Here is a 24854-nt window from a genome sequence, read left to right as displayed (position 1 = left end):
AAACAAGCATTGTGCTTTTGTAAAATAAAGGAAACAAAGAGGATGCTGCTTTCTCAAGAGTGCGTCACAAAAAAAGTTTTCGAAATGAACAGAACTAACCGAAATGATTCCTATTTCCAATACAGTCTAATAAATAAATGTTAATCAGAAAAATAAAAATTAAAAATTCAGCTGCACCTGCTTATGAATATTGCTTGATGATCAGCCTTTTACACTGTATTCACATTATATGTGACCCTGGACCACAAAACCAGTCATAAGGTTAAATTTTACAAAACTGAGATATATACATTAAATGAAAGCGCAATAAATAAGTTTTCTATTGATGTATGGTTTGTTAGGATAGGACAATATTTGGCCGAGATGCATCTGTTTGAAAATCTGAAATCTAAAGGTGCAAAAAAATCAAAATACTGAGAAAATCACCTTTAAAGTTGTCCAAATTAAGTTCTTAACAATGCATATTACTAATCAAAAATTACATTTTGATATGTTTACAGTAGGAATTTTACAAAAAATCTTCACGGAACATGATCTTTACTTAATTTCCTAATGATTTTTGACATAAAAGAAAAATCAATAATTTTGACCCATACAATGTATTTTTGGCTATTGCTACAAATATACCCCAGCGACTTAAGACTGGTTTTGTGGTCCAGGGTCACATATAATCTGTATATGAATAGTATGCTGTTCCTTTCATAGTCTTTGTTCTGCTGGTGAATGTAGAGCGGTGAGTTGTTCTGTTTCCCTCACCTGCAATTGAATTGAATGCGTTTACAGAACAAAACAGAGCAGATGAGTTAGAAAACTAGAATAGTACTGCAGCTGATATATATGCTCCTCACACAACTGACAGTTTCTAGTTTTGCATCTAGCCAGAAGTGTTGTTTCTTTATATGCGTTTGATTTAAACAGCCATAAAGTCTTGGTGGTGGTTTTGATGATGGTTTTGTCATTTCAGGAGGAGACCGCTGGTAGTTTGAGTAGTTTAGAAGCATTTAGCCCTTGTTCGGACTCTGGAGGACAGCAGCGTGGCGTTAACCTACTCGGCGAAAAGACCATACCATGGGTCCTGATACCCATCACAGGTAAACTCACTGAGATAGATATGAAGACACGTGCAAAAACATAACTAATACAACAACTACTTTACTAATACTAAGCAGCAAATTAAGAGTTTAGTGAGGGAATACTTTTAGTTAATAGTGAATATGATCTGTATTCCCTAATCTGAAGTCTATACAAGTTCTATCATAATGAAATACTAATAGACTGTAAATGAAACTCAGGATTTTTCAGTTTGGAAGCTGCGATAACATATATGGAGAAATAGAGAAAATCTTATTTAGTGATTTTTGAGATTAACAGACAATTTACTCTCTCCCTTGTCATCCAAGATGTTCATGTCTTTCTGTCTTTAGTCGTAAAGAAATTGTTTTTCCAGGAATAATTTTTTCTTTCTATGGTGCCCCCGAGTTTGAACTTCCAAAATGTACTTTAAATGCAATTTAGATCCCAGCTGAGGCTAGCAAAATGATCAGACATTTTCTGAAGTAAATTAATATTTATACACTTTTTAGCCACAAACTACAGGCCTTTTCACTCTTGAGTGCGATGCAGAAACGCAAGGTGAATCGCAGACGAATGGTGCTTTCACACCAAGCGCGAACCAATATGTATCTTGTGTATGGATTTACCATCATCCACTGCTCAATTTACAGCATTAACTTCAGATAAATAAAGTTTGGTTCTACGCCAGAAACACAAACTATCTATAATGCTTACAAGAAAACATCTTAAAATATAAATAGAAGTCAAATTAGCATCATGCCACTTTTGAAAATTTATATAATTATTAATGTATTTGCTTAAAACCGCCTTTAAACCATCATTGACTGCTGGTAATAACTGATTGTGATCTGCAGTTGATTTTAATTCTATAATAGGCAGAGATGCACTCTTTGTATGTTTAATAACGCCAAACTGCTTATATAATATACATATATATATATATATATATATATATATATATATATATATATATATATCAGAGGTTGCATTAGACTTTAACATTATCCGTCATTTGACGGACAGGGTCGGAAAAATTCCGTCATAATCAATTATTACCCGTCATTTTAATTTTCATATTTTAATTATAACACATTTTAATTGCATTTATTTTTGTTCACATTTTCATTTTTAACTATGAACCAGCAGGACGATATAGGCTTATGCATTTATTTTGAAGAGTACAGATGAACAGATGAGACTGTGTAACTTTTCATGTATAACACCACACCCCACAGTGACAGCTATTTTAATATATTAAAATTATATAATATATTTATGACCAATATCGATTTGTAAATCTCAGTTGATCTTTTGGTCTATGCCGTTTTCAGCTGATAACTGAACAATACTGACACCGTACATAGTGCGCCTCCCATCCAATAAATCGCAATGAAACAAAGTCTCAAATTTCAAATTCTGTCGATTTTATTAGGAAATTCAAGCAATAAATGCCATTTTGGCACCCTTTAATGTGGCGTGATATATCGTTGTAGCTTCTGTGTAGTCGCCGGTGCATAATCAAACGCATAACAAAAGACTTGTGACAATTTAGTTTTTGTTCTGATCCAGTGTTCTGCTGCCACACTGGAGCGCACTCGCCACCAACTGGACAGGGGTGGGAATTACAGCTACAATTTACAATAGATCACCCTCAGTGTAATCTGTCAAAGTGACGGACGGCCGTCAGATTTTTCCGTCATTGCTAAAAATATTCCGTCAATGACGGAGAATCTTCGGTTAAGGCGACCTCTGATATATAATATACCACTTAATCGTATGTCTGTTTGCTTACATTTTTCTACAGTTCTACACATAAAATATGATTCAATCTTTTTTTTTTTTTAATACGGAAGATCAAGGGAGTGAACGCTCTCTGACTCATGTAACACTCTCGCATGTGGTAGAAATGGTCAGTGTTCTCCTCCAGATCACATAATTCAGTGGAGAATTAATAGAAATGATCTTAAGAACATTTGAGAATAACCATCTGTTGTCAGATGCGATAACAAGAGCGCATCCTCTTGTCTCGGAATACTCCTCCTATGCGTTTGTTTACACTGGTTTTCCAAACAGTGCCGCCACTCTGGTTCTTTCATGCAAAAGCAGCTGCTCTGGGCACGTGATGTCATGCTCAAATCTAATTGGACAGCAGTGTTTTCGCTTTGAGAAACTGAAAAGATTTGTCGGATTGGTTTGGTTTTAAACATTTGCTTTTTCGGTGAGCGAATGTTCGCGGTCTATTGGTCAGTACTTCTGCAAGGATGTAGGGCGATTTTGAAGTTGGAGAAGAAAACGAGAAGGAAGTTTATCGACAAACCCTAACTGTCTTGAACAGAGTACGCATTGGCATCGCAGAGCTAGACAAGACTGGCATTTGTGGTTAAAAAGTGTGTAAATATTGATTTATTTAAGAAAATAACATAACATTTCGCTGGATAAGACCCTTCGTCCTCGGCTGGGATTGTTTAGAGCCCTTTGAAGCTGCGTTTAAACTGCATTTTGGAAGTTCAAACTTGGGGGCACCGTTGAGGTCCACTATATGGTGAACATTCCTGATATTTTTGCCTCAAAAAAACGATTTCATTATGAATAAGAATGAAAGACATGAAAATCTTGGATGACAAGGGGGTGCATTTTTGTTCTGGAAGTGAACTACTCCTTTAAGTTCAGTATTCTGTTATATTGTTTGTTATATAAGTAATGCAACATGAGGACACACATAAGGCCACGATCACACCGAACGCGTATTTTAGTTCTAAAAATGCGAGGCGCGCAGCACTGCCTTTTGTTGGTGAATTTAAAAAAAAAAAGGCAGTGTGCTGCCGTTGTTTTATGTTGCTAGGCAACGACCAAAACAGCTGTCCTGTCAGTCAAATCAAAGGATTATAGCGCCAGCTCTCTAAAATCTTTGGGGTTTTTTTGTTAATTAAACTGTCATATTAGCAGAAACCCTAAATAATACAGCTCCGGGTTACCCACGACAGACACCAAAAGTTTCTCCTCCATTTCTTGCAGTCTCCGGAATTTTTAAGCAACGGTAAACTTTCGTCACCACAACAGAAGGCCCGCCTCTCCATTCATCCGATTGGACAGTGGAAAAAACGCGAATGACGTCAGGCGTTTTTCCGCTCAGAGTTGCTTTTTTTTCAACTTCAGGCGCTCAGAGCGCTTCTGCAAAAACGCAAGGCGCCCGGGGCGAATAAGCAGCGCGCAGAACGCTCACTGCCAACAGAAAACCATTCAAAAAAGGCGCCTCTCACTGCAAAAACACGTTCGGTGTGATCGCGGCCTAACAGTGTTTCCTGAGAATGAGCACTTCACCAAGATTGTGTAAAGTTGCATGTAAGTTGTTTATAGTCTTCGTAGTTTATAAAAAAAATTAGAATCTTCTCATTTGCTTACGTAGGTCTGAAAACGGAGAGGTACTCCCAGAGACGGATAGACTATCCTGAAGATCCACGTTTCGTTCAGAGCCCAACAGTGTCTACACACACCACACCTGATATAAAAGAAATGTCCCCTCCCTGCCAGCCAGACAGCAGCAACGCAGCAGTGGATTTGGATGTGCCAACAGCGGCAGAGGTTGAGGATGGAGACCCCGTTCCCCCCGCCGTGAGCGCAGATTGTCCTGCAGAATCAACCGCGTCGTGTAGGGGTTTCGACCACATAGTCGATGAGCTCGTCTCTGGGTTTTCCAGTGAGGTTGAGCAGCTCTTGAAGGCCAAACATATTTCTTATGTTTCTTGCTCCAGCACTGAGGGCCCACGAGAACAGACCCAGACTCCAGTCGTGCCGCTTTCCAATTACGTGTCCAACTACAACACTCCCTTCCCCGTCAGTAACTACATCAGCTCTTTCCACGACAGCCTGATGACGTTCATAGACCCTCAGCACGTCAGTCGCTACCGAGGAGCTCAAGAAGATGTGTCCTCTTCCTCATCTGCTGTGGACGTTTCTTCCAGTGTCCCTGATACATCTTCCAACCTTAATCCGTGTTCTTCTTCGTCTATCAGCAACACCTTTGAATCCTCTCAGAAACCGTGTTCCCCTTCTAGTGCGCCGCCTGAGCCGTTGACGCAGCCGCAATATCACTCAAGTTTACCCGACTCTGAAGTCCAGCAGCCTCCCCATCAGATGTGGGCATTAGAGCAAGAAGACAAGACACAGGAAGCAAACACTCCTAAGGATCTTCATCAAGGCCAGCATGAGATGAATGGTAGTTCGGTTGCGGAGACTACGGCAGCTGTGGAGGGTCAAATGGCGCACCTAGCTGAAGACGCCTCGATGGGACACGCTCATTCTGCCATCAGCAGTATCATCGATCAGCTGCAGCCCGAGGTGATCAGTAACCTGGTGGAGATCATTAAAGGAGTTCAGAAGAACGTGGTCTACTTCTACATCCATTCCACAGAAGAGGAGGAGAGTGATCTCTGCTGGGAAATTAAGGTACATACAATGGCTCTTTTGATTTTTGTGCATATCCAATCATATTTAGCAAGTGCGAATGGCTTAACAAATTCTGTTTTTACAAATTCATTTCAAGCTTCATTTATATGTACATTTACATTACATGCATTTTTGGACATCAGTTTTATTCTGACCACTCAGATCGGAGTTGTGTAGCTTTTTCACATTTTTACACTATGTAAAACACAAGTCAAGTGGAAAATAGCAATATATAGCTGGTCTACACACCTTTCCAGTCATTAAAATAAAAAATAATGCTTTATTTTCCATAATAGTAACTACAATATTGCATTACTCCGTAGAAAAGTAACTAATTTCATTACTTGGTTACTTTTTATGGAAAGTAATGCAATTGCTTTTTTTTTGTAGTAATACAATATTGTAATGCAAACTTTTCCATAAAAAGTAACTTATGCATTCAAAAAGTAACTAATTGCATTACTTGCCATAAAAAGTAACCAAGTAATGCAATTAGTTACTTTTTTATGGAGTAACACAGTGTTGTAATGCATTCTTTTCCATAAAAACTAACTGCAATATTGCGTTACTCCATAAAAAAGTAACTAATTGCATCACTTGGTTACTTTTTATGGGAAGTAATGCAGTTAAAATACTTTTTTATGGAGTATTATTTCATTATACATGTTTAGCAAGTGTGAATGGCAAAAAAAAATCACATGAAATGATATTTCAAATTCACTTCAAACTTCATTTATATGAACATTTATATTATATGCATTTTTGGAAATCGGTTTCAATCTGACCACTCAAATCAGATTTGTGTAGCTTTTTCACATTTTTATGCCATGTAAAACACAAAACACATCAGGCTTTGTTTGTTGAAGGGCAATTCAAGTGGAAAATGTCAATATTTAGCTGGTCTACACCCCTTTCCAGTCATTTAAATTGCATTATTTTCCATAAAAAGTAATTACAATATTGCGTTACTCCATAAAAAAGTAACTAGTTGCATTAATTAGTTACTTTTTATGGAATACACATTTGATAGTAGATGCAGATGTAGATTTGTTCATTATCAAAATCAGTAATATCAGTAAAAATTGTAGAACCTCCTTTTTATATGGTGAGATTTAATTATTCTGACTTTTTTTGTTTGTTAACCATTGGTCTTTTATAGTAGAATACATTTAGATCATGATAGTCACAGTTAAAACCACAAATATAGCACCTCAAAAATGGTAAACATTTGTTATGGTTTCTATGTATTTCTCATATGCATGGCACAATTTGTAAAACTATTAGAATAGACCTTGTTTACAGCTGTATTTAGTGCTGTTTGCTTCAGATGTTAGTCGCAGGTGTAAATATGGCCAATTATGGCTTGAACAAATGTGGAAATGTAGCTTCAGTGCAGGTTTAACTTACTAACAAGTGTTAAATGAATTGAGAAGAAGGATATGAAGGCTATCTTTCAAACTCAAGTTGCCCAGAGAGCTGGAGATGTGTTAACCTTGTGTTGTTTTGACATTTGTAATAGGAATATTTGAAAAGGTTAGGGGATTTGGAGTGTAACCCTCATGGTTTCCTTGAAAAAAGCAGTCAAGACAAACTGTTGGTCATCATCCAGAATATAGACATCGCCGCACAGGTTCACAAGGCAAGTCAGAGCTGAAAGTATTTTGATCCCTTAAAAATTTTGGAGCTAGTTTCAACAACTGGAAAATACTAGATATTGTGTTTCTTTTTCTATCTATAGATACCTTCTTTAGTTTCCTTGAAGAAGCATCCGTCTGTAAGCTTTGCTGGTGTAGACAACCTGAGTGACATTCAGAACCACACCTATAATGAGCTCTTTCAGTCGGGAGGCTTTATCGTCTCAGATGAGCATGTCCTGAATCCAGCTGTCATCAGCGCAGGTAATTTAATTTCATGATGTTTTTAGCTATATTAATGAGTGTTATTGACATTTAGGTTTTTTATATCAACTTAACATGTTTCAGCGAAGTGTTTTTTCTGTTTTTAGAGAAACTTCAAGATATCCTTTCGTACATCGAGCAGCTCAACTCTCCTCAGAGCCCCTGGAGGTGGAGGGTCCATTTCAAATCGCACAAGAAACTCAGAGAGCACAGCAGGTTTGACACTAAACTGTAAGCCTATTAACTTCGGGAACTCATGTTTAGCTGACAAATGGAGTAGAAACTGGGTGAAAGTTTTCTTCATAATTGATTGCACTGTAAGAACTCCTCATAACTGACTGTGTTGTGTTTGGTTTTGTTTTGTATCCAGGCTCAAAACTGATGCTTTGAAGCTGTACGAGATCCTAAGTGAGTATGAGAAGAGGCATATCGTTGAGATCCTGTCATACCACGAATGTGACACTCCATCACGTCGAGCACCTGACCTCGATTGTCTAGTGGATCTCCAAGCAAGATTCATCAAACAACGACACCTGATATTTCTGACAGGTGCTCTTAAACAATATAATAACACAAGTACTGCATAGCAACTGTCAGTGGTTTCCATTAATGATTTGGTCAAAATATTTGAGATTAATTTAGAAATGCCGATTTAAAAAAACTATTGCAAAATGATGTTATGAGAGTTAAAAAAAAATTTTCTTAATTTTTTTTCATAACAACTTTGTATATAATTGCAAAAAAAATTCCAGTTGCAGTTTTAGGAAATATTTCTTTTTCGAATTGCCTTACAAATGCTGGAATAGTTTAGAGAGTAACTTCGGAATAGATTAGAAAGTAAAGTCGGAATAGTTTAAAGAGTAAAGTCGGAATAGTTTAGAGAGTAAAGTCGGAATAGATTAGAGCAGGGGTTTTCAAACCTGTCCTGGAGCCTCCCCTGCCCTGCACATTTTGCTTGTCTCTCTCATCTAATACACCTGATTCAAATCATCAGCTCATTAGTAGAGACTGCAAGACCTGAATTGGGTGTGCCTAATAAGGGAGACATACAAAATGTGCAGGGCAGGGGAGGCTCCAGGACAGGTTTGAAAACCCCTGGATTAGAGAGTAAAGTCGGAATAGTTTAGAGAGTAAAGTCGGAATAGTTTAGAGAGTAAAGTCGGAATAGTTTAGAGAGTAAAGTCGGAATAGATTAGAGAGTAAAGTCGGAATAGTTTAGAGAGTAAAGTCGGAATAGTTTAGAGAGTAAAGTCGGAATAGTTTAGAGAGTAAAGTCGGAATAGTTTAGAGAGTAAAGTCGGAATAGATTAAAGAGTAAAGTCGGAATAGTTTAGAGAGTAAAGTCGGAATAGTTTAGAGAGTAAAGTCGGAATAGTTTAGAGAGTAAAGTCGGAATAGATTAGAGAGTAAAGTCGGAATAGTTTAGAGAGTAAAGTCGGAATAGATTAGGGAGTAAAGTCGGAATAGTTTAGAGAGTAAAGTCGGAATAGATTAGAGAGTAAAGTCGGAATAGTTTAGGGAGTAAAGTCGGAATAGATTAAAGAGTAAAGTCGGAATAGATTAGAGAGTAAAGTCGGAATAGTTTAGAGAGTAAAGTCGGAATAGATTAGAGAGTAAAGTCGGAATAGATTAGAGAGTAAAGTCGGAATAGATTAGAGAGTAAAGTCGGAATAGATTAGAAAGTAAAGTCGGAATAGTTTAGAGAGTAAAGTCGGAATAGATTAGAGAGTAAAGTCGGAATAGTTTAGAGAGTAAAGTCGGAATAGATTAAAGAGTAAAGTCGGAATAGTTTAGAGAGTAAAGTCGGAATAGATTAAAGAGTAAAGTCGGAATAGATTAGAGAGTAAAGTCGGAATAGATTAAAGAGTAAAGTCGGAATAGATTAGAGAGTAAAGTCGGAATAGATTAGAGAGTAAAGTCGGAATAGTTTAGAGAGTAAAGTCGGAATAGTTTAGAGAGTAAAGTCGGAATAGTTTAGAGAGTAAAGTCGGAATAGTTTAGAGAGTAAAGTCGGAATAGATTAGAGAGTAAAGTCGGAATAGTTTAGAGAGTAAAGTCGGAATAGTTTAGAGAGTAAAGTCGGAATAGTTTAGAGAGTAAAGTCGGAATAGATTAAAGAGTAAAGTCGGAATAGTTTAGAGAGTAAAGTCGGAATAGTTTAGAGAGTAAAGTCGGAATAGTTTAGAGAGTAAAGTCGGAATAGATTAGAGAGTAAAGTCGGAATAGTTTAGAGAGTAAAGTCGGAATAGATTAGGGAGTAAAGTCGGAATAGTTTAGAGAGTAAAGTCGGAATAGATTAGAGAGTAAAGTCGGAATAGTTTAGGGAGTAAAGTCGGAATAGATTAAAGAGTAAAGTCGGAATAGATTAGAGAGTAAAGTCGGAATAGTTTAGAGAGTAAAGTCGGAATAGATTAGAGAGTAAAGTCGGAATAGATTAGAGAGTAAAGTCGGAATAGATTAGAGAGTAAAGTCGGAATAGATTAGAAAGTAAAGTCGGAATAGTTTAGAGAGTAAAGTCGGAATAGATTAGAGAGTAAAGTCGGAATAGATTAGAGAGTAAAGTCGGAATAGTTTAGAGAGTAAAGTCGGAATAGATTAAAGAGTAAAGTCGGAATAGTTTAGAGAGTAAAGTCGGAATAGATTAAAGAGTAAAGTCGGAATAGATTAAAGAGTAAAGTCGGAATAGATTAGAGAGTAAAGTCGGAATAGATTAAAGAGTAAAGTCGGAATAGATTAGAGAGTAAAGTCGGAATAGATTAGAGAGTAAAGTCGGAATAGTTTAGAGAGTAAAGTCGGAATAGTTTAGAGAGTAAAGTCGGAATAGTTTAGAGAGTAAAGTCGGAATAGATTAGAGAGTAAAGTCGGAATAGTTTAGAGAGTAAAGTCGGAATAGTTTAGAGAGTAAAGTTGGAATAGATTAAAGAGTAAAGTCGGAATAGTTTAGAGAGTAAAGTCGGAATAGTTTAGAGAGTAAAGTCGGAATAGATTAGAGAGTAAAGTCGGAATAGTTTAGAGAGTAAAGTCGGAATAGATTAGAGAGTAAAGTCGGAATAGATTAGAGAGTAAAGTCGGAATAGTTTAGAGAGTAAAGTCGGAATAGTTTAGAGAGTAAAGTCGGAATAGTTTAGAGAGTAAAGTCGGAATAGTTTAGAGAGTAAAGTCGGAATAGATTAGAGAGTAAAGTCGGAATAGTTTAGAGAGTAAAGTCGGAATAGTTTAGAGAGTAAAGTCGGAATAGTTTAGAGAGTAAAGTCGGAATAGATTAAAGAGTAAAGTCGGAATAGTTTAGAGAGTAAAGTCGGAATAGTTTAGAGAGTAAAGTCGGAATAGTTTAGAGAGTAAAGTCGGAATAGATTAGAGAGTAAAGTCGGAATAGTTTAGAGAGTAAAGTCGGAATAGATTAGGGAGTAAAGTCGGAATAGTTTAGAGAGTAAAGTCGGAATAGATTAGAGAGTAAAGTCGGAATAGTTTAGGGAGTAAAGTCGGAATAGATTAAAGAGTAAAGTCGGAATAGATTAGAGAGTAAAGTCGGAATAGTTTAGAGAGTAAAGTCGGAATAGATTAGAGAGTAAAGTCGGAATAGATTAGAGAGTAAAGTCGGAATAGATTAGAGAGTAAAGTCGGAATAGATTAGAAAGTAAAGTCGGAATAGTTTAGAGAGTAAAGTCGGAATAGATTAGAGAGTAAAGTCGGAATAGATTAGAGAGTAAAGTCGGAATAGTTTAGAGAGTAAAGTCGGAATAGATTAAAGAGTAAAGTCGGAATAGTTTAGAGAGTAAAGTCGGAATAGATTAAAGAGTAAAGTCGGAATAGATTAAAGAGTAAAGTCGGAATAGATTAGAGAGTAAAGTCGGAATAGATTAAAGAGTAAAGTCGGAATAGATTAGAGAGTAAAGTCGGAATAGATTAGAGAGTAAAGTCGGAATAGTTTAGAGAGTAAAGTCGGAATAGTTTAGAGAGTAAAGTCGGAATAGTTTAGAGAGTAAAGTCGGAATAGATTAGAGAGTAAAGTCGGAATAGTTTAGAGAGTAAAGTCGGAATAGTTTAGAGAGTAAAGTTGGAATAGATTAAAGAGTAAAGTCGGAATAGTTTAGAGAGTAAAGTCGGAATAGTTTAGAGAGTAAAGTCGGAATAGATTAGAGAGTAAAGTCGGAATAGTTTAGAGAGTAAAGTCGGAATAGATTAGAGAGTAAAGTTGGAATAGATTAGAGAGTAAAGTCGGAATAGTTTAGAGAGTAAAGTCGGAATAGTTTAGAGAGTAAAGTCGGAATAGATTAGAGAGTAAAGTCGGAATAGTTTAGAGAGTAAAGTCGGAATAGTTTAGAGAGTAAAGTCGGAATAGTTTAGAGAGTAAAGTCGGAATAGTTTAGAGAGTAAAGTCGGAATAGTTTAGAGAGTAAAGTCGGAATAGATTAGAGAGTAAAGTCGGAATAGTTTAGAGAGTAAAGTCGGAATAGTTTAGAGAGTAAAGTCGGAATAGTTTAGAGAGTAAAGTCGGAATAGTTTAGAGAGTAAAGTCGGAATAGTTTAGAGAGTAAAGTCGGAATAGTTTAGAGAGTAAAGTCGGAATAGTTTAGAGAGTAAAGTCGGAATAGTTTAGAGAGTAAAGTCGGAATAGTTTAGAGAGTAAAGTCGGAATAGTTTAGAGAGTAAAGTCGGAATAGATTACAGAGTAAAGTCGGAATAGTTTAGAGAGTAAAGTCGGAATAGTTTAGAGAGTAAAGTCGGAATAGTTTCGAGAATAAAGTTGGAATTGACTTAATGTGATTTATGGTTTTACAAAATTGATGTGATTCGATTTTTAGTATTTTCACTATTCCAATTTGTGCAATTTGAAGGTTAATTGAAAAGCTGCATCAGTCTCTGTAAATCATGTCTAATCTTTTCTCCTTCATCATTGTATTCTTGTCAGTCTTACATCTGTGTGTGGTTTTAATATCTTCATCCTGTGTGTTCTCTTGTTAACATCTGTGGTTAGCTGCAAACATTAGGGTTCGTGATTTACTTTTCACACCTTTTGCTCATTTCATCATGTTGTACATATACAAAGGAAGTCAAGTACATTTGTTTTCCAGGGACTTTAAAATCACATAGCAACCAAACATGATGTTCAAGCATATATGGCGTTAACTAAGCAAGCAACATAACATTTCTTTGTTATGGGTAAATAGCAATAGTAATAGCATTATCAAAACAATGGGTAGTTGGGCGTATCAATCTCAAAACTAGCACAAGTGTTGAGTCAGTGAACAGAAACAAGAGTGAAATTTAAACTAAGGAAGCCACATAAATCTTCAGGAGAACTAATAACAAAACCAAGCTTATAAATAGCTCTTCCCTAAAGTAAAAACATCAGCAAAAGCTTGCAGCTCTCTGTATCTAAAATAAAGAGCATCCAGCAGCACCTGTAAAGACATTTCCTATTCCTTATATATATTTCATAATATATTCATTTCGGTCACCACATGGAGTTCTGGAGAAACAAATAGCCATCCTAGATTCATTTTCCATAAAAAGTAACTAAGTAATGTAATTAGTTACTTTTTTTTGGAGTAACACAATATTGTTATGCATTCTTTCCCATAAAAAGTAACTACTATTTTGCTTTTTACTCCATAACATAACTAATTGCATTGCTTAGTAACTTTTTTGGAAAGTAATGCAATTAGTTTTTTTTATGGAGTAACGCAATATTGTAATGCATTATTTTCCATAAAAAGTAACTAATTGCATTACTTTCTATAAACGGTAACTAAAGAATGCAATTAGTTTTTTTTTTTTTTTTTTGAGTAACACAATATTTTAATGCATTCTTTTCCATAATAAGTAACTAATGCAATGAAAAAGTAACTAATTGCATTACTTTCCATAAAAAGTAACTAAAGAATGCAATTAGTTACTTTTTTGGAGGAACACAATATTGCATTCCATTCTTTCCCATAAAAAGTAACTACAATATTGCGTTACTACATAAAGTAACTAATTGCATTGCTTAGTAACTTTTTTGGAAAGTAATGCAATTATTATTTTTATTTTTTTGAGTAACACAATATTTTAATGCATTCTTTTCCATAATAAGTAACTAATGCAATAAAAAAGTAACTAATTGCATTACTTTCCATAAAAAGGATCTAAGTAAGGCAATTAGTTGCTTTTTTATGGAGTAACACAATATTGTAATGCATTACTTTCCATAAAAAGTAACTAATGCAATAAAGTAACTAATTGCATTACTTTCCATAAAAAGGATCGCAGTAATTTTTTATGGATTAATGCAATATTGCAATGCATTATTTTCCATAAAACATCCAGCTCTCTACAATGTCTTTTGTAATCAAGTCTAAATCAAACACTAAGCAGAGGGTCGTTTCTCAAAAGCGTTTATTCTGGTTGTGGAACAGTCAGTCCGTAAACAACAGCACAGTAAGTGACGCCTGTTCATAGTTAGTAAAGGTAGAGAAAAAGACACGAAACAAGGTGCAACAGTGCACAACAATTTAGAGTATGTCTGCATATTGCTTGTTTTAATACTGTTTTTATCAGTTGTATTGTTTAACAGTAAATCTGTAAGCGCTTTATGATTATGGAATCACTTGAAGTATGGTGAATGCTTATGACTAAAGTAATGTTTGTTTAAATCCTGTCCAACAGGCTTCCAGTTTGAGATGTTTCCCCAGTACTCCAGCAGTGGCATCGTTATTGCCAATGTTGATGACATAAAGTTTATGATAAGCAGTTTAGCCGCTGGAGGAAATGTGGACAGCGTTCCGTCGGCAGAGACTTGCGGCACTCCTGCTTCAGTGTCATGTAAGTGATTGTGTGGTAAAACCATCTGACAGCATCCCAAACTACACGTCTTGCTCTCACTGTGATTGTACTTGGAATCTAAACGAGTTTCCCAGTCGATCTGCTGCCACCGCGAGCCTGAATGTTTGCTAAGAGCGTTCTGAACAAAAAGAAGATTCTCAAACACGCAGTGGCATTATGCCATGATCGTGACAGAGGCCGAAGACAGAGGAGACTGTAAAAGCAACATGTTGTGCTTTGTAAAGCCTTTTCATCTCATGGGTGGACGGACATGGATAAAACACTCAATAGAAATCATCTGTTTACCTTTGGGATCAACAGGTCTTTTGGCAACATTCACCTCTGAATCGAACCATGGCGTCTCAGCTGGTCAAAGGGCGAATGGAACAGGGTCCAAAATAAATATATAGCTTTTTTATTTTCCCACACTTGCCAATCAATCTCAACTTGGAAGTACCTTGAAACTTTACCAATTTTATATTCTTTGTCCTAATAATAATTACTTTTTTTAATTACCTGTCAAAAAAGCAATGCATTACTTTCCATAAAAAGTAACTAATGCAATAAAAAAGTAACTAATTGCAATACTTTCCTTTCAAAAAGTAACTACAGTAATGCAAGTAGTTACTTTATCGAGTAACACAATATTGTAATTCATTACTTTCCATAAAAATAGCTAAGTAATGCAATTAGTTGCGTTTTTTTTTCGAGTAACGCAATGTAATGCATTACTTGCCATAAAAAGTAACTACAGTAAAAAAATGGAAGTAGTTACTTTTTATGGAGTAACGCAATATTGTAATGCATTACTTTCCATAAAAATAGCTAATGCAATTAATTACTTTTTTCAATAGTTACTTTATATGGAAAGTAATGCACTACAATATTCCGTTATACTATAAAAAAGTAACTAATTGCATTACTTTCCATAAAAATAGCTAAGTAATGCAATTAGTTGCTCATTTTTATAGTATAACGGAATATTGTAGTGCATTATGTGCCATAAAAAGTAACTAATTGCATTACTTTTCATAAAAAGTAACTAAGTAATGCAATTAGTTACTTTATCGAGTAATGCAATATTGTAATGCATTACTTTCCATAAAAAGTAACTAATTCATTAAAAAAGTAACTAACTGCATTACTTTCCATAAAAAGTAACTAAATTAAGTAATGGAAGTAGTTACTTTTTTTGGAGTAACGCAATATTGTAATGCATTATATTCCATAAAAAAATTGCCAATTAATGCAATTAGTTACTTTTTATTTCATTAGTTACTTTTTATGGAAAGTAATGCACTACAATATTCCGTTATACTATAAAAAAGTAACTAATTGCATTACTTTCCATAAAAATAGCTAAGTAATGCAATTAGTTGCTCATTTTTATAGTATAACGGAATATTGTAGTGCATTATGTGCCATAAAAAGTAACAAATGCAATACAAAGTAACTTATTGCATTACTTTCCATTAAAAGTAACTACAGTAAGTAATGCAAGTAGTTACTTTATCGAGTAACGCAATATTATAATGCATTACTTTCCATAAAAATAATGCAATTAGTTACTTTTTAGGGTATAACTCAATATTGTAATGCATTACTTCCCTTAAAAAGTAACTACAGGAAGTAATGCAGGTAGTTACTTTATCACGTAACGCAATATTGTTGTGCATTACTTGCCATAAAAAGTAACTAATTGCATTACTTTTCATAAAAAGTAACTAATTCATTAAAAAAGTAACTAACTGCATTACTTTCCATAAAAAGTAACTAAATTAAGTAATGGAAGTAGTTACTTTTTTTGGAGTAACGCAATATTGTAATGCATTATATTCCATAAAAAAATTGCCAATTAATGCAATTAGTTACTTTTTATTTCATTAGTTACTTTTTATGGAAAGTAATGCGTTACAATATTTTGTTATACTATATAAAAGTAACTAATTACTTTCCATAAAAAGTAACTACAGTAAGTAATGCAAGTAGTTACTTTATCAAGTAACACAATATTGTAATGCGCTACTTTTTTTTGAGTAACGCAATATTGTAATGCATTACTTTATATAACTAAGTAATGCAATGAGTTACTTTTTGTGGTGTAACACAATATTGTAATGCATTATTTTCCATTAAAAGTAACTACAGTAAGTAATGCAAATAGTTACTTTATTGAGTAACGCAATGTTGTAATGTGTTACTTTTTTACTTGATAAAAAAAGTAACTAATGAAATAAGTTGCTTTTTATGGAATGTACAATATTGCGTTATACTATAAAAAGTAACTAATGAAATAAGAAAGTGACTAATTGCATTACTTTCCATAAAAAGTAACTAAGTAATGCAATTAGTACTTTTTTATGGAGTAACACAATATTGTAATGTATTACTTTTAAAAGGAACTTTCCCCAACACTTTCTTAATGAACCTGAATGTTCAGGTGTAAAAATGCTCAAAATGAGCCAGTTGTGAAAGCTGCCTTCAAATATTTTGTAAACCAGGCAGCTGGCCAGTAACTTCTTTTACTAGTCAAAAGACAATTCTTACTTGCTTTTGGCACTTGGCGAGTGGTTGTTTTGGACCCTGTGTGTGTGCGTGCGTGCGTGCGTGCGTGTGCAGGTGTACAAACTATTGTTTAAAGATTCAAATTAGATGTACAAGTTTACAGAATGCTATGCGTCTTAAAAACAACGTAAAAAAAACAAAAGGGTTTGTTTTAATGTGTAAATACAGAAAGGGTTTCTGTTACGGAACCATACCTTTTTAACTGTCACTTTAAAAAATCACAACAGAAATAACCCTGAAAACAAATATAGTGAACTTATTAATACCTTTTGTATCTGGATAGGAAAAAAAATGTATATATAAAATTTGTCCAATAAAAATGTATTTTGATAAATCCTAACTTTATCTCTTTATTCTCCATTACATCATCTCTGTGTTTTGCATGGTGGAAAATGAAAATAATTGTAAATACCTATTAGTCTTAGGACAGTGGATGCACTTCTGTAATCAACATGTAATTTGTCAATAATTCATAATCAGAATTTGCCCACCAACATGCAAGTAGCCATTTTATTTATTTGTTGTCATTGTACACCATTTCCTACTCGATTTTTATGTCCTTTGAGTTTTTTTTTTTTTTTTTGTCTTTTGAAAGGATTGAAAATGTATTTTTTCCCTTGTAAAAAAAGATACATGAAAAAGCATCTTAAAAATAGAGTTTATAGATCTATTTCTTTGCTCAAAATCTCTTGAAAAACTATGGTCTAATGACTTGATCCAACTGTAAGGCTTCACATATGGTGTTTCAATGGATAGTTCACCCCAAAAATGAAAACTGTCATCATATAGTTACCTTTATATTGTTTTAAACTAGTATGGTTTTCTTTCTTGTTTGTTTGGAGCACGTTGGCTGTTGGACGGAGTTTTAACAGGAATGATGGGTTTATGGGGTTTGATTAATAACTGTTTCAATTGATCACCTTTGGTGTAAACAGTAATGATTCTGCTTTTCAGTGTCCTTGTTTTTTTTTTTTTTTTTTTTTTACCAATGAGTGATGCAAGGGATGTCTATACTTGCACAGGCAATATATTGTGTTTGGACGATGCTTGAAATACTGGAGATGCAAACGAGGAACTATTAATGAGAGAAAACTGGGACAATTTTGGGTGCTTCGATTGACAGAGTTTCAAAACCTTGTGGAATTTCTAAATCTGAATTGAAATCTTGGGCTGAAATTATGGATCAAAACCAATTGACCAATTCACAATCAGAGTTTGGTAACTGTTATGTATGAAATTGTTGAAAGTGCGATTGTTGATGGCTGTAACCTCTCTCTTGTCCCTGTAGTGAGAGACGATAGCATGTCCTTGGACTCGGACCTGGATTCATCAGATATCAATGTATCGGTCACGACCGAGACGACCCATGTTGTCCCAGACCAGCTCTCGACTGATCCCTGCCCTCCTGTCAACAAAACCTCTTTTCAAGACCAAGCCAAACCAATTCCTGTGCTCACAACATCCAGTGAGAAGCCAAAAAAATTCGACTTCGTAGCACTCAGTGAAGCAATTTCTCAGTTCAAGGCTTCCAAGATGTTTTCAAAGCCCAACGGCGGCGAAACCCTACAGACGTCTTTCCAAGTCGATCCTCACCAGAGCTTCCTCAGCCACAACGATCTGTCCGATTCCTATCCTCAGTACTCCTCAGAAAACCACAGTCTGTCAGCTACTCTTCCCGAGACTCAAGTCTCTTGTGCATCGGCCAAAATAGAAACGCTGGGCACAACTGGGGCTCCGCTGAGCTCTTCTTCTCCAGTCGAAGCCAATTGTGAAATGGTCAAGTATGGAGAAACGGCCATATCTGCAGCAGCTGAGAACACCAGCAATATACTGAATATTTCTAAAGCTTGGGAGCAATCGAGTGCCATGGACACGACTAATGTTGGGAGTGGTCAAACGTCCAATGAAAGTGGTGTTTCCGAGAAGCCTGCGGTGACCGTGGACAATGCTAGTTCCTCTGAACCATTGCTCAAGAACCAATGCATGAGCAGTGGTTTTCTTCCCAGACCCAGCGTGGATCGTTTTTATCCAGCGCTGCAGGGCAGCGGCCTCATGTCAACTCCACAGGGCTCCTTGAGTGTGAACACCCCTAGATTCATCTCTAACAATGGTGCTATTGGACTGAGACATCCTCTTCTGAACTGTACCGTTTCCAACAACCTAGGAGTTGTGGGACCTCCGGTCTTCAGAGGACTCTTGCCAAATCCTAACATGCAGATGTCCTGGAACAATTTGGCACAAGGTTCGGCGTCGGGTCTTTGGGGTGCTCACTACGGCATGGATGTGCAACAGATCCGAACGACTCAGTTCATCCAGACTTGGCCTGGAAATCCTGCCTTCCAGGGGGACAGCTATCGTCCCAATCGAGGAGGATTCGGTGGTTGGTGAACCAGCAATGCGTGTAGATAGTTTTCAAACTCGTGTTTACAACTCAGTGTCTCAGTTTGACTTTTGTATAATAGAGGACCCATGAAACATTTCTAGGTTTTCACTGAAAGGGAATTAAAAAAAGTGATTTGTTTCATATTTTTCAGAGAACGTTATATTTGTATTTTGTTTTCGCATGTTGGTCGGGCTGATAATGCTGGTTATTTTCCCCTTTTGTGAAAAAGCTGAAGGCCTTGGTTTTAATATTATTTTTATAAAGCCGATAATATACATTAAACGACTTTCAAACTAGTCTTTGGAACTGAGTTTATCTATTGCTGAGATGTTTGGTTAACAAGAACGCCGTGTTTCAGAAGTAATGTTGGTCATACACTCTTAAAAATAAAGGTGCTTCACGATGCCGTAGAAGAACCTTTTTGTCTAAATGGTTCCATAAAGAACCTTTAACATCTGAAGAACCTTTCTGTTCCACAAAAGGTTCTTTGTGCGAAAGAAGGTTCTTCAGATTATAAAAAGCTAAGAAAGAGATGGTTCTTTAAAGAACCTTTGACTGAATGGTTCTGGAGCCAAAAAAGGTTCTTCAAGCGATGCCATAGACGTACCTTTGTTTTTAAGAGTGTATCCTAAAAAAAAAAAAAAAAAGTATGGTCAGTAATGGAAACAAGTTGAACTTCAAATTTAATTTAAAAGGGTTTAAATACGTTTAATTCACATGTAGGGAAAACTGTCAAATTCACATTCAAGCCATAAAATCCAGTCACATGAGTGGCATTCAAGATTCACAAGTTCAACTCCAAAGCTCATAAATGTGCATGATGTGTTACACATCTACAAGTTTAGTTTAATGAAGTCAATTGTTCACGTCTTGCAGTATAAAGTGCTGGACCGGGTTTGGATCACACAGGTCTAAAAGGTGAGAAGTGGTTTCTGTGTTGTGTTTGAACAGGGTTTAAACTGGTTTCTAACTCTCTTTGTCTCTGCAGCAGACCCTGAAATGAAAGAAATCAAAATCAGTGTTTCATGTTTTTTTGCAAACTGGAAGCTCATCCCTAACAACTGCTCAAATGACGTTTCAAACAAGAGAACCGTTTTGAGCTCGTTCACAGTCACATCTTGGTTTGGAGCGTTACCTGTCTCAGCTCAGACAGACCCTTCAGTATGGCCTGCTGCCTTTCAGTGCTTTTAGGAGGGACCAGAGGTGTCGCCTGCCTACTGCTGCTCACAACTGCAAATAAACAACACAGCTGAATTAAAGAATATATTTTAATTAGTGATGAACTCCAGAAAGGTAAAAAAGCACCAAAAAGTGTCATAAACCTGACTTGTGCTTTATATACACCTAAAGTTTGAGTCTGTTTTGGCACAACTTTATTCATCACACAAAGCAAAAATTGTTTTATGTCTATTAAATGACTAGTTCACTTGCAGAATTCAGATTTTCAGATAATTTCATTAAAGACATGAAATGACCTGCATTAAAACTGCAATTTGGACCTTCAACCTGTTGGTTCCCATTGAAGTCCACTATATGGAGAAAAACCCTGGAATGCTTTCCTTAAAAACCTTAAATTGCTTTGCGACTGAAGAAAGAAAACATGAACATCTTAGATAACAATGGAGGAGAGTAAATTATCAGGAAATTTAAAAAAAAAAGGTGAGTAAAAATCCAGTTGTGCAAAGCTTGCCAAATTATCAAAATTTTCACATTAGAAATAGTCATTTCAGTAGGAGTCCTTGCAAATCATCCGTAATTTGCTTACCTGTGTCAACTTGACTCAACTCCAGTCTCAACCTAAAATGACTCCAGACTTATTTAAGGTCGAGTCTGGAGTCATTTTGGGTTGAGTCTAAAGTCGAGTCTGGAACCATTTTAGGTTGAGTCTGAAGTCAAGTCTGGAGTCATTTTGAGTTGAGTCTGGAACCATTTTAGGTTGAGTCTGAAGTCAAGTCTGGAGTCATTTTGAGTTGAGTCTAAAGTCATGTCTGGAGTCATTTTAGGTTGAGTCTGACGTCAAGTCTGGGGTCATTTTGGGTCAAGTCTAAAGTCAACTCTGGATTTGAGTCGAGTCATTTTAGGTTGAGTCTGAAGTCATTTTAGGTCGAGTCTAAAGTCAAGTCTGGAATAAAGTCTGGAGTCATTTTAGGTAGAGTCTAAAGTAATTTTAGTTTGAGTCTTAAGTCAAGTCTGGGGTCGAGTCTGGAGTCATTTTAGGTCGAGTCTAAAGTAAAGTCTGGAGTCATTTTAGGTTAAGGTCTGAAGTCATTTTGGGTTGAGTCTAAAGTCAAGTCTGGAGTAAAGTTTGGAGTCATTTTAGGTAGAGTCTAAAGTAATTTTAGTTTGAGTCTTAAGTCAAGTCTGGAGTAAAGTTTGGAGTCATTTTAGGTAGAGTCTAAAGTAATTTTAGTTTGAGTCTTAAGTCAAGTCTGGGGTCGAGTCTGGAGTCATTTTAGGTTGAGTCTAAAGTAAAGTCTGGAGTCATTTTAGGTTGAGTCTTAAGTCAATCCTGGGGTCATTTTGGGTCAACTCTGGAGTCGTGTCTGGAGTCATTTTAGGTTGAGTCTAAAGTCAAGTCTGGGGTCATTTTTGGTCCATTCTAAAGTCAAGTCTGGGTTCATTTTGGGTCAGGTCTAAATTCAAGTCTGGAGTTATTTTAGGTTGAGTCTGAAGTAAAGTCTGGAGTCATTTTAGTTTGAGTCTTAAGTCAATCCTGGGGTCATTTTGGGTCAACTCTGGAGTCGTGTCTGGAGTCATTTTAGGTTGAGTCTAAAGTCAAGTCTGGAGTTATTTTAGGTCGAGTCTAAAGTAAAGTCTGGAGTCATTTTAGGTTGAGTCTGAAGTCATTTTAGTTTGAGTCTTAAGTCAATCCTGGGGTCATTTTGGGTCAACTCTGGAGTCGTGTCTGGAGTCATTTTAGGTTGAGTCTAAAGTCAAGTCTGGGGTCATTTTTGGTCCATTCTAAAGTCAAGTCTGGGTTTATTTTGGGTCGAGTCTAAATTCAAGTCTGGAGTTATTTTAGGTTGAGTCTGAAGTCATTTTAGATTGAGTCTGGAGTCATTTTAGGTTGAGTCTTAAGTCTAGTCTGGAGTCATTTTAGGTTGAGTCTTAAGTCTAGTCTGAAGTCAAGTCAGGAGTCATTTTAGGTTGAGTCTGGAGTCCAGTCAAGTCTGGAGTCATTTTGAGTCGAGTCTGGAGTCATTTTAGGTTGAGTCTTAAGTCTAGTCTGAAGTCAAGTCAGGAGTCATTTTAGGTTGAGTCTGAAGTCATTTTAGGTCGAGCCTGGAGTCCAGTCAAGTCTGGAGACATTTCAGGTAGAGTCTGAAGTCATTTTAGGTTGAGTCTTAAGTCTAGTCTGGAGTCATTTTAGGTCGAGTGTGAAGTCTATAAAAATGCGATTTCCTGTGCTTGGGGAGTACGGACACTGTAGGGATCATGTCAACTGGAACACAGTTCATGGACGTAGCTCACTTCTAACGAGCTGATGATCTGAATCAGGTGTGTTAACTAAGAGAGACATGCAAAATATGCAGAGCGAGGGTAGGCAAGGACTGGAAGAAAGCAAGCATGAACATCTTGGTTGACATGGGGGAGAGTAAATTATTAGGAAATTTAAAAAAAAAAAAAAAAAAGGTAAGTAACAATCCAGTTGTGCAGAGCTTGCCACGTTAGCAAATTTTCACATTAGAAATAGTGATTTCAGTAGGAGTCCTTGCAAATCATCCTTAGTTTGCTTACCTGTGTCCACTCTCTGCTGGGCTTCATGTGTGGAGGGTCTGGACAGTGGAGCGAGGGGGTCCATGTGATAAACCTCGTCAGTACGCACATACGGCACATAGTCTAATAACGGAGGGCGGCCCGTTTCCTCAGTCATTTGGTGAGGAGACTGTTGTGATGGCTGATGCACGCGGTTCCTTACTGCAGGAATGGGAGGAGATGCCAGCCTGCTGGACACAGAAGAGTTTCGCACTTTATAAGGACATTTTCAAAGGTAATGTTAGGAAGTTTCATTTTTAGAAAGAAATTGATCTTTCTGTTCGCCAATGATTAATTGGATTACAAATCCAAAACAGTAATACAGAAATTATTACTATTTGAAAAAACGTTTGGAAATACAGTTTAGCTGTGAAAACCAAGCCCAATTTCTAGCAGCTATTATGAGACATAAAAATAAAAGCCTGATGTATTAAATACGACTCTTGTCTAAAGTTTGATAAATTACTAGAAATGTATGCAAATGAGTGCATATTTCATTAAATAATGGCTCATTTGCATATGTAGAACTAACACTTTAGAAATGTTTGCAATTATCAATGTAATCAATCAACTATGTAAGTGAGGTGATAACTATTATATTTTTTTCCCTATTCACCTGCAGTGTCTCACCTTAAAGGGCATGCTGCCACTTCTTGCCTTGCAATTTAATTTTGTTTACTTTATGATTTCTGACCCTAAATAGCCACAGTTTACTACATAGTTCACTACAGCGATGTATTTTGAGAGTTACACATCTATTTGTATTTTGAAAAGACATTTTTTTTTTTCAGAAACCGAATTTGGCTATCTGACTAAAAACTCACCTTTCAGCACTAAAGGCTGATGGTTCTTGGAGATGATTTTCACTCTGAATGGAAAAGAAAAAAACTACATCAATATTTGCACTACATGCATTAATATGGGTTTGAATTGTAAGGAATTTAACAGTGGTTCTAGTTTCAGAAAAGATGCAAAATGACTTAATTATGTCTTGTTTTCTGAACAAAGTGAGCTTATGTTTAAAACAAGAACAAATATTCCATTTTAATTTGCATTTTTTAGTTTTATTTTTTATTATTTTGAATAAAATAAATTATAAATATTTTTTTTCTAATATAACATTTTATTACTTTTTTCCAGTACAAATATCTAAACATTCTTAAATCAAGATGCATTTACTTGAGGTACAAAACAAGAAGAAATAGCTTTCCTTTTTTTTAGGTTTTATTTTAGTTGTATTATTTTTAATAATAAATATTATAAATTAAACATTTTTTTAATATAACATTATTATTTTTTTCCAAGTACAAATATCTAAACATTCCTAAATCAAGATGCATTTACTTGAGATGCAAAATGACTTAAGCCTTGTTTTCTAAAAACTGTAGCAAAATGAAGTGAGTTTGTTGAAACAAGAACAAATATCTTCCATTTTTATTTATTTTTTTATTTGTATTTTTTTAATAAAATAAAAAATATTATAAATTATTTAATATTTTTTTCCAAGTACAAATACCTAAACAATGCAAAATGACTTAAGCCTTGTTTTCTGAAAACTGCAGCAAAATGAATGAGTTTGTTTAAAACCATAAATATTTTCCTTTTTTTTTTTTTTTTAGGTTTTAGTTTATTTGTATTATTGTTAATAAAATAAAAGTGAGTTTATGTTTAAAACAAGAACAAATATCTTTCGTTTTTATTTACTTTATTTTAGTTTTATTTTAGGTTTTACTTTATTTGTATGATTGTTAATAAAATAAAAAAAATATTTAAAATAATTTTTTTAATATAACATTTCATTATTATTTTTTTTTTCAAGTACAAATACCTAAACATTCTTAAATCAATATGCATTTATTTTTATTTTATTTTATTAGATTTTTAATTTAGGTTTTAGTTTATTTGTATTATTGTTAATAAAATAA

At 35.3% G+C, this 24854-nt stretch overlaps 2 protein-coding genes across 3 annotated transcripts in view; one reads left to right on the top strand and one right to left on the bottom strand.

The window, feature by feature from the left end:
• The window catches only part of tasora (transcription activation suppressor a), a 49711-nt gene extending 30228 nt beyond the window's left edge, over positions 1–19483 (top strand). For both annotated transcript variants that reach the window (XM_073844333.1, XM_073844332.1), the window contains exons 16-23: positions 965–1091; positions 4481–5520; positions 7040–7159; positions 7259–7418; positions 7526–7634; positions 7789–7967; positions 14070–14225; positions 18079–19483. In XM_073844333.1, the coding sequence (XP_073700434.1) occupies positions 965–1091; positions 4481–5520; positions 7040–7159; positions 7259–7418; positions 7526–7634; positions 7789–7967; positions 14070–14225; positions 18079–19178 (2991 nt within the window). In that variant the 3' untranslated portion in view covers positions 19179–19483. The remainder of the gene's footprint in view (positions 1–964; positions 1092–4480; positions 5521–7039; positions 7160–7258; positions 7419–7525; positions 7635–7788; positions 7968–14069; positions 14226–18078) is intronic.
• Positions 19484–19885: 402 nt separating this feature from the next.
• ccdc66 (coiled-coil domain containing 66) overlaps positions 19886–24854 on the bottom strand; it is a 41096-nt gene continuing 36127 nt past the window's right edge. Inside the window, exons 16-19 of the mRNA XM_073843730.1 lie at positions 23754–23797; positions 22912–23117; positions 20309–20403; positions 19886–20167 (exon numbers count right to left, since the gene is read on the bottom strand). Coding sequence (XP_073699831.1) covers positions 20075–20167; positions 20309–20403; positions 22912–23117; positions 23754–23797 — 438 coding nt within the window. The 3' untranslated portion in view covers positions 19886–20074. The remainder of the gene's footprint in view (positions 20168–20308; positions 20404–22911; positions 23118–23753; positions 23798–24854) is intronic.

The sequence above is a fragment of the Garra rufa genome, chromosome 7, assembly GCF_049309525.1.
Source record: "Garra rufa chromosome 7, GarRuf1.0, whole genome shotgun sequence".
NCBI lineage: Eukaryota > Metazoa > Chordata > Actinopteri > Cypriniformes > Cyprinidae > Garra > Garra rufa.
Note: the sequence above shows the minus strand (reverse complement) of the source record. Positions and strands in the feature narration are given on the sequence as shown.